Source organism: Monocercomonoides exilis, assembly GCF_001643675.1.
Source record: "Monocercomonoides exilis strain PA203 chromosome Unknown scaffold18-1597598, whole genome shotgun sequence".
Taxonomy (NCBI): domain Eukaryota; phylum Preaxostyla; order Oxymonadida; family Polymastigidae; genus Monocercomonoides; species Monocercomonoides exilis.
The window spans coordinates 91,804-109,417 of record NW_027150563.1 but is presented as its reverse complement, the minus strand read 5'-3'; the positions used below and the strand labels follow the sequence as shown (position 1 = coordinate 109,417).

The following is a 17,614-nucleotide window of genomic DNA, read 5'->3' as shown; positions in this document are numbered from 1 at the left end:
ATGCTGTCAGTAATACGTCTGCTTATTGGCATAATATGTGTGCAGTGCTTATGCAATGGTGCCACAAGTGCTGAGGCAGAGCAAGCAGAGAAATCAACGAATGAACGAAATATGGATTGTCTCAAGAACCCTTGGGAAGATATCCTCCAAAATGACGCAAATGATGGAAAATATATGTGTGAAGTGTTTCCAAAAGGAAATGAAGATGGAACAAAAGGAGCTGAGAAACACGAAAAAGGGATGAAAAATTGTGTTAAAACGCTGAATGAAGGATACAACCGAACAGAAGAAGAAAATTCAGGTGAGAAAATGCTAGGATCAATAATTTATGATGAGCAAGAAATGTGGAAAAAGGGAAGAAATTTTGGAGAGAGTGAGATTGAAGGATGTTTGATTCTTCATAATTCATCGATGAAGCTCAAATCATTGGGGTTGAGGCAAAATGATGGGGGAAATATTATCAAAGCAGGACATGGGAGCCATGTTGAATTGAATGATTGTGAAGTTGCGCCATTGAGTGAAACATCTCCATTTTGTTTGAGTGGAAGTTGTGGGCTGTTCACCAACATTTCACTCAGATCATCTTCAACCACATTTTTGCAAGCATTTCCTTCTCTGTTTTCTTCGAAAGCCTTGGAAGGGAAATATTCTGGAAAATGTTTTGTTTCTGTGAGTTCTTCTCATTTCTCTTCTTTTTGTGTTTCCTCAGCACCATTCATCTCATCGCCTTCTATTCCTCTTGTTTCACTCACTCATCTGACATTTTTCAACATTTCAACAGCGACTTCAGATTGTTCATCTTCATCCACTTCCTTTTATGAAACATTATGTCTGATGAGCAGCTGCTCGTTCTCATCGGTTTGCGATGTGTATAATGGTGGGATTGTTCCCTCACTCAATAACCCTTTTTCTTCTTTGACAGCCTCGAATTCCTCATTCATCGGATGTTGTCGGACAAGAAATGTGAAATATGAAGGAACTTCAGATGGAAAGTTGACTCCAGGGAGACAGAATCAGACGGACAATGGAGCAAATACATTCATTTGGTGCGAATGGAACGGTTCAAAGACAACAGGAGAAATTAAAGATGACACCGATGGTGCTTCGAATGGTGGGGCTATTTTCATGTTCGATCTGCAGAACGGAACTCTTTCCGTTTCACATTGTGCATTCAACAACTGTTTTGCATACAATCGTGGAGGTGGAATGTCATGTGGGAAAATCAAAATCGTTGAAATTGAGAACAACACCTTCAACTCGTGCACTGCGCAAATTTGGGCTGGTGGAGGAATGGATATTTGCTTGATTTCGCAGTGTGTAAGAATCAGTGGATGTGAATTCCAAAATTGCGAAGCAGTTTATTATGGAGGAGGTCTTGATCTTGACACTTTTAATGTTTCGGGAGCAGGATGTATAGGGGAAGAAAATGGAGGAGGGGAGAGCGCATATGTATTTGACTGCAGTTTCATTTCATGCGAGCTTAAAAATCAAATTGGCGGAGGGATGTGTTGTCGAGCTGTTTCAGCTGCATTCAAAATGAGGAGCATTCAGTTTATTTCTTGCAAGGCTGCGATATATGGAGGAGGATTGGATTTTCGGCCAAATCAAAAAATAGCTCCAAGCAACAACATTTATTGTTATTTCTTCTTCTTTCATGATTGCATGTGTACGAATACCACTCCATATGGCCACGATGTGATTTTTTCAGATAAACGCAATCTCTTTTCATCGAAAAATCCTTTCCATGAATCGTATACAACGAATACAAATGAGAAGAGAGTGTGTTACTTATACAATTTTAATGAAAACAAGTGGATATATGAGCACATTGAAAAGAAGGATTGGTTGAAGGAAGGGATGAAGGATCGGTATGTTGGGGTGAGAGGAAGCGACTCGAATGCTTTGTGTGGGATGAATGAATCTGCTCCTTGCCTCACAGTGGGGCATGCAGTGGAGTCGAGCATAGCGCAGCTGAGCACTTCAATCACAGTGCTGGATGGGAATCATCAAAGCGAAATCTCAACAATTAACATCGAAGATAAGATAATTTGTGTTGTGGGAAATGGAAGAGAGGAAAGTATGATTGGAACAAAATCACTTTCATTATCTTCAACAACGCTGTTCAGTGTTGCAAGCGGGCAGCTGGAGGTGGGGCATGTGGGAATTGATCACAACGCGACAAGAGATTCTTCACCGAGTGTGTTTGTGGTGTCTGATGGGAGTGGGTTACTATCATTGGAGGATGTGGTGATCTTGTCAAGTGTTAATGGAGAGAGTGAAATAACAGCATCGATATTTGTGATTGCGCTGTCTCAGTTGAGGATGAGTGATGTTGAGATAGAAAATATGACAATGACTCAACCTCTGTTCGAAGAGCCATCAACAGAAGAATCAACATCTGGAGAGAGTTTGCTGGGGAATGTAACAATTCGGAATGTGAATCGAACAACAGAAGGAGATGGTGTTGTGATGGCTAAAAGTGTGAAGGAAGGAGAGACATTTGTGGTGTGGAACACAACGATTGAGGAATGTGAGTGTGTGAATGGAAATGGAGGAGGAATCAAAGTGGAACTTTCGTCATCAACAAGCAAGGTTCTGATTGGAGATTCAATATCACACAGCGGAGGGACAACTTCGTTCAATCAATGCAAATGCAGGGGATATGGAGGAGGGGTGATGCTGAATCTGGCTGATGACTCATTTGACTTTGAGATCACAACAGCGAGTTTTGATGGTTGTGCGGCAACATTGGGAGGGAAGAATGTGTTTGTGGAAGCACAGGACTTGTCAGCTGTTATCAACAGCACTTCAATTGGATTCAATCCAGTTGTTGAGGTGAATAAAGCAGATTTGAGTGAACTTTGTGGAAGAGAAAGAGGCAAGACAGAGCTGATTGTTCCACTTGTTGTGTTTCTTCGGGCATTTTCATCGCCAGCATATGTGAGTGGGAGAGAACAAGGAAGTGAATTCAGACTGTGTGGATATGAAGATTTCCCATGCAGAACAATTGAAGAAGCGAGTGAATATCGGTATCTGAGTTCAGAGAGAATGATCAGACTGACAAATACATTTTCTTTTGATGAAGAAGTGGAGTTGAATAAGGAGTCATATGAGATTGATTCTTGTGACGAAGATGTTGGATTGAAAGTTGGAGGAATAGAAACAAAAACACAAGAAGCACTGGTGATGAACAGCGTTTCATCAACATTGAAAGGGATATTGTTTGAATTGGGAGGATCGATTGGAGAGCATTCATCATTTATCCATTCTTCAGGAGGCACATTGAGATTTGCTGATTGCGGGATGAAGATGGGGAGTGGAGTGGATTCTGCGAATTATTCTTTTGTGAGTGCGAGTGGAGGGAAAGTGGAGATAGTTGGGATGAGTTGTGGAGGGAATGTGGGAGAAGTGAGATTTGTGGGAAATGTGATTGTTGTGAATGGGAGCTGTGAGTGTCTGATGGATGAGGTGATTATGAACCAGACAATATCAAATGGAGTGAGTGGATTGATTGAGATTGCCACAAGCAGCTCAGCCACAATCCAGAATTGCTCGATCACAAATTGTGATCTGCCGAGTTGTGGAGCAATCCAGGTTGAGAGGTGTTCATCAACCACATTGAAGAACACCTCATTTGAGAATATCACAAGAGGGAAAGGAGATGGTGGAAGCCTTTGTGTGAGTCCTGATGATGATGGAACGAAAGATACAATAAGGGTTGAGAATTGCTCATTCGCTTCATGTGAGGTGAATGAGAACGGAAAAGGAGGAGGAGGACTGTCTGTTTCGTTGGACAATCCATCTGAATTGTATGTTTCATCAACTAGATTTGAGAAGTGCTGCGCATCATCAACGAGTGGAAGTGAAGGGAAAGGAGGAGGAATGATGCTTTCAATGGCAGATGGAGATGCAAAGTTTGAGTTGTCAGGAAATTTGATATTTGATCAGAATAAAGCAGAATATGGGAGGAACATGTTCATTTTGGCAAATGATTTAAATACTTCTGTGACAAATGACTCATTCAAGTTCAATTATTTGACAATGAAAGATGATAAAACATTGTTTGTGGGAAGTGATAATAATCATCAAGAAAAGGATTTGTTTATGTTTCTGATTCCATTCAGTTCATTTGAGTTATTTTTCTCATCTGAAGGATTTGATGTGGCGCGTTGTGGAAGTGAAGAAGAGCCATGCTTCACAATGTGGAAAGGGATGGAAAACATGAAAAAGGAGATTGGAAAGAAAACAATTCAGATTGAAGGATCAACAATTATTCGAGATTCATTCAACATGTCCAATTATAAGATCAAAAAGGATTCGAAGATGGGAGAAGAGAATGTGAAAGCGATACTGAATTTTGAAAAGGCAATTGGAAGTCAGCTGGAATATTTCATGGTGAATAACGTTCATCTTGAATTGATAAATATCCAACTTCATCTGTCAACTGGATTTGACAACTCGGCCAAAACGATTATTACCAACAAAAATGGAGAATTGGTGATAACTGGATGTTCATTCCATTCAGAAGCTGGAGTGAACAATGGATTTGATTGTGTATTTGTGGATGCGATTGGAGGAAGCGTGGAAGTGAATGATTTGTCAATGGAATCGTGCAATGTTGGAAACAGTATTTTTGCCATTCATGATGCTGGAATTACTTGCCAGTTGAAGAATGTTCGAGTGGAATCGTTGAATGAAAGCGGCGGATGTCTTCTTCTGATCAAAGGATCTGAATTAACAACAAAGATAAATGAAGGAGGTGTAGAAATGAGTCTCAATATTGATAATTCATCATTTTCAGGGGTGAAGAGAAGTGACAATGGAGCAAGCATTTTGGAGTCAATGAGTGAGAAAAAGATTTGTTTGGTTGTGAATTCGAGCAACATCACAGAAGACAAGGCAGAAACAAGTGAAAAAGGTGGGGCGATATTCTTCACATTGGGTACATCAGGATCAATGAAGATGATCGAATCAACAATCACTCATTGCAGCTGCAGCAACAGCACAGGAAGAGGAGGAGGAGTGTATTTGGCAACAAAGGAAAGAGGAGAATTGAATTTTTCATTTGTGGGGATGAAGTTCAGTGCAAACACAGCAAAAGTTGGGAATGATATTTTCATTGAATGTTTCAACATCTCATCTCAGATCAATGAAAGCCAATTTCAGTTTGATCTTCGAGAGGGATATTACACTCGTGGCAATGCAATATATGGAATTGATAGCTGTGACTTTCCAAGAGACACAGATCTGATTGGGCTTGTGACGATTCATCAGAGTGACACAATTGTTGTGAGCAGTGTTAATGGATCGGATGAGAAACAATGTGGAGCAAATTCTCTTCCATGTTATTCAATTGATTATGGACTGATGCATCTGACTTCAGATTTCATGAGTCTGATGTTCATTGTTGAAGAGAGTGTGATTGGTGGAGAGATAAATCTGGAGGAGATGAGTCTGAGTTCGAAGAGCAGAGAAGTTTGCAAAGTTGAAGTTGAAACAGAGATTGAAAGAGCAAAGGAAGCATTGATAACAACAACTGGAACAGTATCATTGGTGAGAGTGAACTTTGTGTTTGATTTAAATTTCAACTCTCAACATGAATCACTGATCTCACCAGAAGGAGGGATTCTTGAAGTGATGAATTGCTCTTTTTCATCAAAACATATAAATGAAGAAGGAAATGCTGAATTAGCAAACATTCCATTTCACATCATTAATACGGCAGAAGGAGAATTACAAGTTGATGGATGTGCAATATCAAATCTAATTCTTCAAGAATCTGCATTACATCTTTCTTCTCAACTTCCATCAGTTGTTGATTCATTAACGATTTGCAATTCAACGATTTCTCATTCACTTATTAAAGTTTTTGAACGTGGATCTTTGACACTTTTAAATGTTAATACAGAAAATATCACAATTGAAAGAAATGAAGAATCATTGATATCTTGCTTGTCAATGAAAAAGACAATTCAATTGGCAAATTGCACAATTGGAGGAGTCATTTCAAACAATACAAAAGGGAAATTGATGAAATTGGAGAATTGTTGGGATGCAAAAATGGACAGTTGCATTTTTGATGGGAGTTCAAAGGAAAGAAATGAGGAATATTTGAATACAGGAGAAGAGATGTGCAGATGGGAAGGGTCTCTTGTGGATGTTGTGAAGAGTTCTGTGGTGATAAAAGACACAACAATCTCGAATTCACCAGAAGGTGGAATAACAATGAGTGGAGGAAATGTGATTATTGAGAAAGGAGAATTTTTGAATAACAATCCCTCAATTGAAGGATATGAATCATTGAGAAGGAATATCATCTGTTCAGATTCAGGAACATTGAATGTGATGAGTTTGAAAGGAGGAGATGGATGGAAGGATAACACATCACTTTGGATGTTGAATGAAGTGTGCAGTTTTGAAGGGATTGTTTCAGAGAGGGATTCGTCATTCTTCATTCCTGTGTTGGAAAGTGTGGAAGCAAAAGAAGAGACAGATAGAATGAAGCTGACATTCAAAGGATTGCTTTTTGTTCCATGCAATCTGTCATTCTCGGTTGTGAAGAGAAAAGGAGAAGAAAAAGAAATTGAAAAACATGATTTTGATACAAATGGGTTTTTATCAGAGAGAGAAATTGAAGGGAGTGTGGCAAAGGATCTCATCAGCAGCTGTGGAGATGAAATGGAAGTGAGTGTGCATATTTTGTTTGGGAATGCAGAATCTCCATCATCAACTCAGTCATTCATTTTAAAGAATGCAAACATCACTCCACCAAAAGGTGATGAAATAATTTCAAAAGGAGAGGATAAAATTGAATGGAGTTTATTTGCCTTTATTGGGTGTATTGTTATTGTTATAATTCTGTTATTTGTGATTGTTGTGATGACTGTGGTTCAGCGAAGGAAATTGAAGGAAACTGAAAAGAAAGTTGAAAGAGAGAGATTAGAAAATGAGCAGATAATGGAGAAGATTGAGAAGAGAAGAAGAGAAAACAATGGGGGGAGCTTTGAGATGAGTGAAATGCCATCAACATTGCTGGAAGGGATGACAAGCCAAATTCCACTTCTCATTGAAAACGATGAAGATCTTCCTGAGCCTCCTTCAATGTGCAATGATGAAATTCTGAATGAAAATGATCTTCCAGATTTGGAATCTTCATTGCCATTTTCTGAGGATGGTTTTGTTTCTGGAATACCTCGATCTCATTCATTCAATGTGATATCATCCAAGAAGCCATTTCGAGAGAAGGAGAAAAAGAACATCAAAACATTGCATTCGGTGATTCATTCAGTACAAGGTGATTTCACCCTGGGAACAAGAGCAATGGATGTTGTTGATGGGAAGGAAGTTGTTATTGCAGTTGCAGGACTTTTTGAGCATTTGATTTCGGTTGGAGATGAAAGAGTGGAAATGATGGCAAGACAGCTATGTCCATATTCAATCTTCGTTGAGGAAGGAAATAATGAAATATTTGTTTTAGCAGAGAAAATAGAGGATGAAAAGGAGAAGGGAGAAATGAAGCGATGGAAGGCACCTGAAGCTGGAGAAGAGGGAATTGAAAAAGCAGTTGTTTTCACACTTGGATTGATTCTCCATGAAATGACAACAGGAGAAGTGCCATTGAGCGAGTGTGATGCAGAAGAAGCGCAGGAGATGATGAGAGATGGAGTGCGACCACTGGCAGAAGGAATCGAAGGAGAAGATCTGGTTGAGCTGATGGAGAAGATGTGGATGGATGAGCCAAATGAAAGACTCACATTTGCAGAAGTGAAAGAATCATTGAGAGAATTGATAGAAAACGATGTGTGGACACAATGAACAAGAGAAATTGGATGCATTCTTATCAGGATTACAAATTTTCCATTCACTACAAATTCAAAACATTTCATATTTCATTTCAAATATGAACAAACATCTTTTCAAATTTGGAGTCAATACTTCTCCTTGATTTCAATTCACAAGCATCACTTCATTTTCTTTATCTTTTTCATGCAAGCATCCCATATTCTGTTCTTTTTCTTTTTTTTTTTTCATCCTTTTCCGTTTTTCACGATATTTATTTTGATTTTTGCAATAAGAATTTTCCAAAATGAAACATCATGAAAATTCAGTTTCAGTTATTTCTCTCTTTCTCTCTCTTTCTTTCTTTCTTTTTCTTTAAGAACAGAAATGAAGTGGTGATTCACATATGAATTTTATATGCAAAATGAAGAATTATTTTGTTCAAAAAAAAGAAGAAAGTCCATAAAGAATGATCTTCATATTTTTTCTTTTTTCTTTTTTTCTTTTTTTTCTTTTTTTTCTTTTTTTTTTTTTTTTTTTTTTTTTTTTTTTTTTTTTAATTTTGATTTTGATTTTGATTTAGTGCTTCAGTAAAGCACAAATATATAGATTATTGAGTTAACGTTTCTCATTTCCTTTTCTTCTTTAAAAGAGAGACGCCATGTGACGCAGTCACAATCGCCGATCACATAAAAGGATGATGATCGACACTCTCAATGGATCCCGACTTTATGCAGAACAGAGAACAGCAAAACTGTCTTGTTTCTCTCCAAAAACTTTCACTATATTTCAGTGAAGTCTTTTCGTATTTCATTCAAGTGGTCAAGTGCTGCAAATATCATCAGGAGATCCTGCTCAGGCAAAGACTGAATATGATATGGGAGATGGAATTTTAACAAGTTTAATGGAAATATTCAGAATTGAACCAAAAGTGTTGATTGCTAATATTTTTGCAGTCAAAATCGGATATAATCACATCGGATTTTGCACATCTTTTTGTGAATATATCCGATTGTGATTATTAACGAAGTTGCTTTTCACAGAAAAAAATAAAAATTAATTTTAAAAAACTGTTAATTTTGGGTGAAACTTTTAATTTTTGAAAATTTTTTCATTAAAACGCATTTTTCACTTGCGAAATCAATTTTTTCATTAATACACATTATTTTGATTATTTGAGCACATTTTCAAAAAATCAAAATAATCAAATTATTGATCAAAAAATATATTTTTCATTGAAAAAATCACTTATAATTATTAAAAATGTGATTATATGTGGGAAAATACCGACTTTCAAGCTTTTTATGCACAAAGCATTAAAAAATTGTTTCTCTTTCGACATTATAAAACTAAATCAGATTTTAAAATAAATATGATTTTCATTACAATAAATAAACATCATTGATGAAATAACAAAATGTTTTACGACATCACATATTTTTCAAAAAATAAACACAGTTTTTTCAAATTTTTTGATACAATTTATATTATTTTAAAATTTGAAAAAGAAGTTAAACAATTTCGAAAAATAAGTTTCACAACTTTGAATAATTTGTTTCATAAAATCGAATAATATATGGAGAAAGCAATATTAAAATTTAATTAAAAATGAGATCAAACGAGATCCGTTAAAAAAATAAGTTTGGTGATTCACCGAACTTTATTTGCAAAGAAAAAAAGTTTGATAACAAACATATTTGAATCATTTGACCGTATCTCAAACAGAAAAATTCACCCCTTTAAAAAATACAATTCATTTTGAATGATTCATTTGGCATAAGCATAGTATAAGCATACCAAATATTTTTGATTCTTTCGATCATTTTTTTGCAATATACTGCTTACTAGGTTTATGAATATTATGTTTTTAGTCTGTGCTTTGCATCCTCTGGACAAAATGAAAAATATAATTTTTTCAAAAAATCACATAAAAAAATATGTTTGATCACAAAAATTTTGTCGATCAAATATTTTATGTCTTGGAAAAAACCATTCAAAAAGGAATGTCATGCACTGTATGAGACATTTTCATCTGAAGAATCAACTTGGAAATGGATATAACAATATTTACCTGAGGTTTTTGCAGTTTGCCAACACTGTTAAAAAGACAAATATATCTGCAAAGGAAGGGGACATTCAAGATTCCTGAAGTGCCCGAAGTGCAAGAAAAATGTTTCCTTCTTTAAAAATACCACTCTAGAGTCTTCAAAATCGCCTATTTCCACTGTGATGATGATTCTTTTGTGTTTTAGCTGGAAATCAAAGATTGGCAAATTGGCATGACGTTAAATGTGTCTCAAATGACGATTGGGTACTGGACAAGTGTTGCAAGGTCGACAGCGTTGAATTATCGAAATCACAGAAATGAAAAAATTGGAGAGGCAGGCAAAAGAGTAGAAATTGATGAAGCCACATGGAGGAGACGGAAATACAAAAAAGATTTTACCATCTAATATTAATTTTGTTTTCATTAATATTAATTTATTTGTTGTGAAAATAACTATTTTTTGAATTAGGAAAGCAGAAAAAATTGATGTGGATATTTGGAGAGGTTGAACGAAAAGGCGAAGAAGAATTAGGAAAAAAATATGGAGTCATTGTGCCGAATTGAAAAAAAGAGACACTAATTCATATGATGAAAAATCGAATCAAAGAACGAACAACAATAATCAGCGACGAGTGGAAAATACACACTTGCTTAGGAGAAAATGGTCATACACACCAAACCGTCTGCCACAAACGTCATTACGTTGATCCCGTTTCAAAAGCCAATACGAACACTATCGAAGGAATGTGGGTACATTTGCGATCTTTTTTTCCATTATACGGAGTGAGAGAGCGGTTTATTCCTGGAGTGCCTGCGACATTCATTGTGAAAAGATCAGGTTTAATTTCCTTCGGAGAATTCATTGAAAAAGTTATCAATTTTCAATCTGAAGATGAATTTAAATAGGAAGTTGATGATGATGAAGTTAATGAAAACGAAGAAATTCCTGATATGAATGACATTTTTGGAATCAGAGATGAAGAAGATACTGAAGAAGAACTTTTAAATCAGAAAGCGAGGATTCAGATCCTTTAGGAGCTGGAACATGTGAAGATTCCTCGGAATTTGAACAATAAAAAAAATTTAAATAAATTTTTTGTGAAAATATTTTTTGATCTTTTTTCACGCACATCACTTTTCGCAAGATGTTACGAAGTGAATATTAACAGAATCATGAAACGGAACTTCCGTTGTTTATATTTAGTGAATATTTTGGTACGCGTTTTGTATGTTTATGCCATTTATTTATATCTCATTCGAATAAATGAATCATATCTTCATGATTGAAGATATTTTTCATTGAAAAAACTTACCCATAATAAATACTTATTTTGCAATAGATTTGTTGCTGATGCAGACTTCTCATAAGAGAGAATCTGGTCCCCCTTACACTGCGGAGGAACAGCAATGTTTTAATTATTATTTTGGTATTTGGAATGATCGCGGAGTTTTCCCTATGTCAAAAGCTTTACTTCTGGAATCTTCAAATTTGCCTCGTGAAGCTTTGAAATACATCTGGTCGCAGAGCGCACAACCAGATACCCCATTTTTATCAAAGCCAGACTTTTTTTATGCAATGAGATTAATTGCGATGGCTCAAAGAGGGATGAACATAATGGATCCAAATGTGATAAGATATTATCGAGGTCAGATTTAATTGTTTATGAAGGACAATATTTTGCATTTTTTTTTTGTTTTTTTTTTGAAATAACATTTGCAATATTTTTTTTTCCCCAAAGATCCTTCACTGCCTGAATTTCAACAATCGGTATGAAAATAATTTGTTTACTGATTTGTTTTTTCATCTTTTGATTTATCGTTTGCCAAGAATTTGACTATATCAGGACCATCTCCGTATCAAGCGGAATCTGGTCAAATCACTCCATTGCCCAAGCCGCCATCTGATCCTTTTTCAATTCAACAATCAGAAATTGAAGAGTTGAGATCAGTTTTTTATCAAGGGTCAATTGGACTTCCCTTTATGAAGGAAGAGAAAGTTCGAGACTTTCTTATTAAAAATGGTTCACAGTTGGGAGATGCTGTCCAAATTCTTCAATTGTTAAATCCTCAACATGGAACAATTAGCAAGGATGTATTTGTGGCAATTGTGTTTTTGTCGAATCTCAAGAAAACAGGAATCGAGGTTCCTCAGCAAATACCACCGGCTTTGCTGGAAAGTCTCCCTGATTTGGCTTCACTGGCTTCTGCACCTGCACCTGCACCTTCACTCGCACCTTCTGCTACTCCTGCCCAAGCCTCTTCTTCTTCTTCTTCTTCTTCTTCTATCTCCTCTTCGGTTCCCACCATGACTGCACCTGCAGCGACAACGAATGCCGACTTCAGTGCCGTCCACTCACAGCAACCGCAGTTTGCATTCGCTGGTGCTCCAGGGGCAGATCACAGCCCAATGGCAGGAAGCGGGGTGGGGATGAACGGGGAGCCGATTGGAGCTGGCCAGTTCTTCCAGACACAGACAGAACTGCACTTAAAGTCAGAGATGAGAGGAGGAGAAGGAGGAGGTGGTGGTGGAGGAGAGACAGCTGGATTTATGTTCAGTCAAATGAAACAGCAACAACAACAACAATCACAACCACAAATGCAGACACAACCGCAAATGCAAATGCAACAGCAACAGCAGCCGACTCAGTTTGGATTCAGCTTCGAGAAGAATGAGCCGATTGTTTCTCAACAGCCTTATTCTTCTTCTTCTTCTTCTTCCCTCACTTCCTCCTCATTTTCTTCTTCTTCCTTTTCTTCTTCTCCACAAAATGAGAATGGAACGATGAATCAATTCTCTGGAGGCAATTCTGCTTCTTCTGGTCAGATATTTTCAGAGCCACAGACATCTTTCAATTTACAGCAATCTCATTCAAATTTTAGTGAAGAACGAAAAGAAGGAGAAGGAGGAATAGGAGGAATAGGAGGAATAGGAGGAGAAGGAGAAGAAGCGAAATTGAGGAAAAAGGTTTGAGAAATCTTTTTTTTTCCACCCCACTTTGAATATTTGCTTTATTCTGTTTAATGTTCTTGTATTTTTATCTTTATATATTATTTATTTATTTCTATGTTTATTAAAATCTTCAATTTGCGCATTTTTATTCTCTCTCTTTCTTTCTCTCTCTCTCTCTTATTTATTTATTTATTTATTTTTTCTTTCTTTCTTTCTTTTTCTCTCATCCAGGTGCAAATCCAGTGTGACGAGATCAGCCGTTTGACCAGCTCTGTTTATGCGCTTTCTCTCTCTTTAGAGTCATCCAAAGCATCGCTGGAACACCTCAGGGCAGAAAGCTCTCGTTTGAGAGGAGACATTCAAGAGGCAGAGAGGATGGTGGTGGAGAAAGAAGAAGAGAAGAGGAAGAGGAAGAAAGAGGTGGAAGAGATGGAGAATGGGGTGCTGGAGGGTGCGAAGGAGATGGAAGGAGGAGGAGGAAGAGGAGGAGGAAGAGGAGGGTTTATGATAGGATCTTTTGGATTGAATGCGGATGTGAATGTGAATGAAAATGAAAATACAACGATGGCATTTACAGAAATGTCATCAGCATCATCTTCTTCTTCGTTTTCTTCTTCTTCTTCTTATTCTTCTTCTTCACTCTCAGAAATAGGATTCACCAAAATGGATAACAACAACATGTTTTCTTCCTTTGATTCGTCTGCCACTGATTTGGCTAAGTCCAAAAATGCATCTCCAGACACAGAATCCTTTGGCAGAAGCAGCCCAAACAAAAATGCGATCCAAAACTCTTTCAATGCCACCCCGCAATCAGAACAGGCTGAGCCGAATTCTTCTTCTGCTGCTGCTTCTCTTTCTTCTTCTTCTTCTTCTCCTTCTCCCTCTTTCTCTTTCTCTCCATCATCATCTTCTTCTGCTTCTGCTTCTGCTTCTTCTATTTCTCCAAACAGCTTCCAAACTCCCCTTGCCAATAGCACAATAACTCCTCGATCTTCATTTTCTCAATCTTCATCTTCTTTTCCTTCTTCTTCTTCCTCCTCTTCTTCCTCTTCCTCTTCCTCTTCCTCTTCCTCTTTCCATTCCGACCAAGGCTTCTCTCCTTCTCCTTCCTTCTCTGCAGTCCCCTCCACCTCTCCTTCTCCTTTCTCTTCTTCTTCTTCTTTTTCTTCTCATCCGCCTTCTGAAACAAACATCGAGCAGAACCAGGCAGATGATGCTGTTAGCTTCGTCTCTCATAACTCAGCCTCTTTTGCATTCACTCCTTCAAATAATTCATCATCATCATCTTCTTCTTCTGCTTCTGCTTCCTCTTCTGCTTCATCATCGTCTTCTTCCTCTTTTTCTTTTTCTTTTGATTCTTCCTCTTCTCCCTCATCCTCATCTTCTTCATCAACTAATTCATTTGAAAGTTCCTTTTCGTTTCCTTCTTCTTCACAATCACCATCTTCAACGCAATCACCTTCTTCCTCTTCTTCTTCCTCCTCTTCTTCCTCTTCTTCTTCATTTCCCTCTCAGCAGCCTCAGCATTCCTCTCAAATGTCACCTTCTTCTTCGTCTGCTACTTCCTTCGATATGTTCTTCAACTCCCCTAATTCTTCTTCTTCTTCTTCATTGCCTTCTTCTTCAACACCTCATTCTTCACCTCCCCCATCTTCTTCTCCATCATCATCATCTTCTTCTTCTTCCACTTCTCCTTCTTCTTTCTCCTTCTCTTCCACCCCTTCTGATCAGCCTTCTTCTTCATCTCCTTCTTCATCCCCTTCTTCCCCTCCTTCATCTTCTCCTTCTTTTTCCTCTGCATTTTTCCAAAACAACCAAAATGATACAACAAAAGAACAAACTCAGACTTCTTCTTCTGCCGCACACCAACAAGCTCCACCAGCCAATCCAGCAGCGAGCTCAACATTTGACTTCACAAGCTTCTTCTGAATATTTTATCCATTTGAGATTAAGTTTTATGATAATTTTTTTTTGTGAAAATAATTTTTTTATAATTTTTTAACACATTCTTTTTATTGAACTATTGTTTTAGATAAACGGTTGTCAATACCAAAATTTTTGTTATCAAACTTGTTTGTTAATATGCGATTATTACATGTGCAGAGAACTTATTGAGAAACTGGATAAATTTTTTTTCTTAGCATTTTTAAAAGAATTAAGGGAGAGCTTCTCAATTGTTTGCTTATTATGCTTCAGTTTGACAGAGGCTAGATGAGTTATTTGATTTTGCCTACAGAAAGAAGTGTGGAAAACTTTGTGGTTTGTTCTTCTTTGTTTTTTAGTTTCTGATTTTCAGTTTTTATGGCGTTCTTTGTTCATCCCTGCTTCAGCCTCAAGAATCTCACTTTTCTTCGGAGACAGACTTCAATCATAATCCAAGATACACTGCATTTAATACAGAAATCGGAAATAAAAGAGGAAAGGAAATTGCTTGCAGAGCAGAAGCAAGATTTTCCGTAAATGAACAGAATTCGACTTTTGGCGTAGACCTTTCTTCAAGAGCAGCAGACGAAAAGTTAAGCACAATTGATGGGCGTCCTGTTGGACGAACAGTTGAAACAAGAAAATATATTCAAGTTCCATCAGGAATTGCTTCTTCATTTCCTTTTTGTTTTTCTCCTTCAGCTTGCAACTATTCGACACACTTATCCGCGGATAGAGCTCCAGATGGAATATATCTTGAATCTATTGACGCGAGTGCACATCAAGTTGATTTGGAAAATTTGATATTAGCACAGGATCAAGAAATCAAGAATGAAGAATTAGTAACCGAACAGATTAAGGACTTTCTTGAATTTAAGAATCCCTTTCAACAAGAGAGCAAAGACATCCTAAGAATAAAAACGACTCCAAATACCGACACTGAAAAGGGAAACATTTTCGAAAATGAGATTCAGAAAAGAATGGGGAAAATGGAAAACGAGATTTTTCCTTTAATTTTTTGTGTTCGCAGCGAGATGCTTTTGGAAAGCGCAGAGCTCCTAAAACAGAGAGCTAAAGAATGCAAAGAGAGAAAATGTGAAAAAGATGATGATTTGAGGACGAAACAGGAGACGAAATCGTTGAATAGAAAAAGAGTTGAGAATTTGACTGAAGGCAGAGGAGAATGGGAAAAAGAGAAATATTCAAAAGTTGGAAGAAGCTATGATATGCAAAAGAAAACAGAGTTTCATGAGTTTGAAAAAAACATGAAGCAAGGAAATGAGAATCACACGAAAAGGAATTATTTGCTTGACCACGAATCAATGAATGAAACTGGTAATGAACTGGACAAGCACACTGAATCTTCAATTACCCACTGGCGCCCTCCGATGCTTGTTCGGCAGTGCGTCACATTTGATGGAAAGCTTGCTGTGGACGGGGATATTGTCACATCAGCAAATGAATACAGAAAGGAGCAGATGATTTATCACTGGAGGGAGCGAGATTTTGAGCTTCAGATAAAGAAAGGAGGGAAATATATGCAATTATCGTGTGCCATGGAAGCAAATAGGGGCGAAACAGAGAAAGAAGGAGAGAATAAAGCTCCCGCTGGAGCGCCGAGCGGAAACATTGGCATGAACAAAGAAGAACGAGAAAGGGAAAAGAGGAAGAGGCGGAATGCAATCAAAGAAGAAATAAAAGAAGCGAAGCAGCATGAAAAGGTGTTTGGAGAGTGGGTGCGGAAAAGGTGGATTGTGGATGAAGAGGAAGAAAAAATGTGGGATGAGGCTGAAGCGAAAGTGAGAAGAAAGAGAGAGAAAGCAGAAATGAAAGATGAAACAGAAAACAGAAAAGCACACACTGAAGAAGAACTTAAAAACAAATTACAAGAAGCGAGAGAGAGGATAATGTTATTTGAGGGAAAGTGTACCGAAAAAGAGGAAAATGGAGATGCAAAGAGCGAAGAATATGGCAAAGAAGGAGGAGAAAAAATACTTGAAGATAGATGTGTTCCTTTGAATGATGATAATGCAGGGAAGTGGAAAGAGAAAAATTTTGAAGATATTGAAGCCATAATGAAGGAGATGAAGAGGAAGGAGATGATGATGGAGAAATGGCAGATTCAAGCCGAGAAGAGCGACATGGAGAAGGAGTACATGAGCCGAAAGATGAATTTTGAGAGGAAAGTTGGGAAGCATTTTCGAGATGTTGAAGAGATGAAAGCGTTTTTGAGTGAGATGGACAAGGAAGAGAAGCAGAAGGGAATTGAAGGCGAAGTTATAGAATTTTCTATGGAGTGGAATTTAGGAGTTGGATTGCCAAAAGACAGTGAGGAAAGCAACAATAAAGAGCAATTGGAATTAATGGGAAAAGAGCTGGGTTGTAGTTCAATTTTTGAGGAGTATAAAGTTATGGATGGAATTCCACTTGAGCAGAAAATTAGATTTGTCGGAAGTGGATGCTTTCTGGAAAAGAGGAGTGGTTGTTTCATGAAAGGGAAAAGAAGCGTGCACCCCCTGAAGGAGGGGAAGAGTCTGTTTGATGATATTGATAAAGTCGTTTATTTAAAGCAAGATGAAAGTTGTGATTCTGAAAGAGAAGCAAATAATGTATGTCATCAAAGAAGGAATGAACATTGCTTGTGTGAAAAAGAGAAGTTTTGGAACTTCAAAGAGAGAAGTGAGATTGCTGTGGGTGATGTTGTTGTTATAAAATTGGTATCAGATTCAGAACTCTGGAAAAGTGAAGCAAATAAAAGCGGAATAAAAAAGAAGAAAAGAGAAGCGTTAAAATTGATGATACGATATCGATGGGAAAGAATGCTAATGAAGACTCCAAATAGAAGACAGTATTTGTGGACGTTTGATGGAGAATCCACTATCCATCACATTTGCAAATATAAAAAGCGTTGTTGA

General features: G+C 37.3%; 3 protein-coding genes across 3 annotated transcripts; all 3 read left to right on the top strand.

Annotated features, from left to right (window-relative positions):
• Nucleotides 1–7,815, top strand: MONOS_6732 (uncharacterized protein; the record flags this gene model as incomplete). The annotated part of the gene is made up of 1 exon (XM_067876987.1): nucleotides 1–7,815. The coding sequence occupies one exon, from the start codon at nucleotides 1–3 to the stop codon at nucleotides 7,813–7,815; it is 7,815 nt and encodes a 2,604-aa protein (XP_067728696.1).
• A 3,362-nt stretch (nucleotides 7,816–11,177) lies between these two features.
• Nucleotides 11,178–14,873, top strand: MONOS_6733 (uncharacterized protein; the record flags this gene model as incomplete). Its single annotated transcript, XM_067876988.1, has 4 exons — nucleotides 11,178–11,472; nucleotides 11,566–11,594; nucleotides 11,655–12,791; nucleotides 13,008–14,873. The coding sequence occupies 4 exons, from the start codon at nucleotides 11,178–11,180 to the stop codon at nucleotides 14,703–14,705; spliced, it is 3,159 nt and encodes a 1,052-aa protein (XP_067728695.1). The 3' UTR covers nucleotides 14,706–14,873.
• Nucleotides 14,874–14,987: 114 nt separating this feature from the next.
• Nucleotides 14,988–17,614, top strand: MONOS_6734 (uncharacterized protein; the record flags this gene model as incomplete). Its single annotated transcript, XM_067876989.1, has 2 exons — nucleotides 14,988–15,035; nucleotides 15,107–17,614. The coding sequence occupies 2 exons, from the start codon at nucleotides 14,988–14,990 to the stop codon at nucleotides 17,612–17,614; spliced, it is 2,556 nt and encodes an 851-aa protein (XP_067728694.1).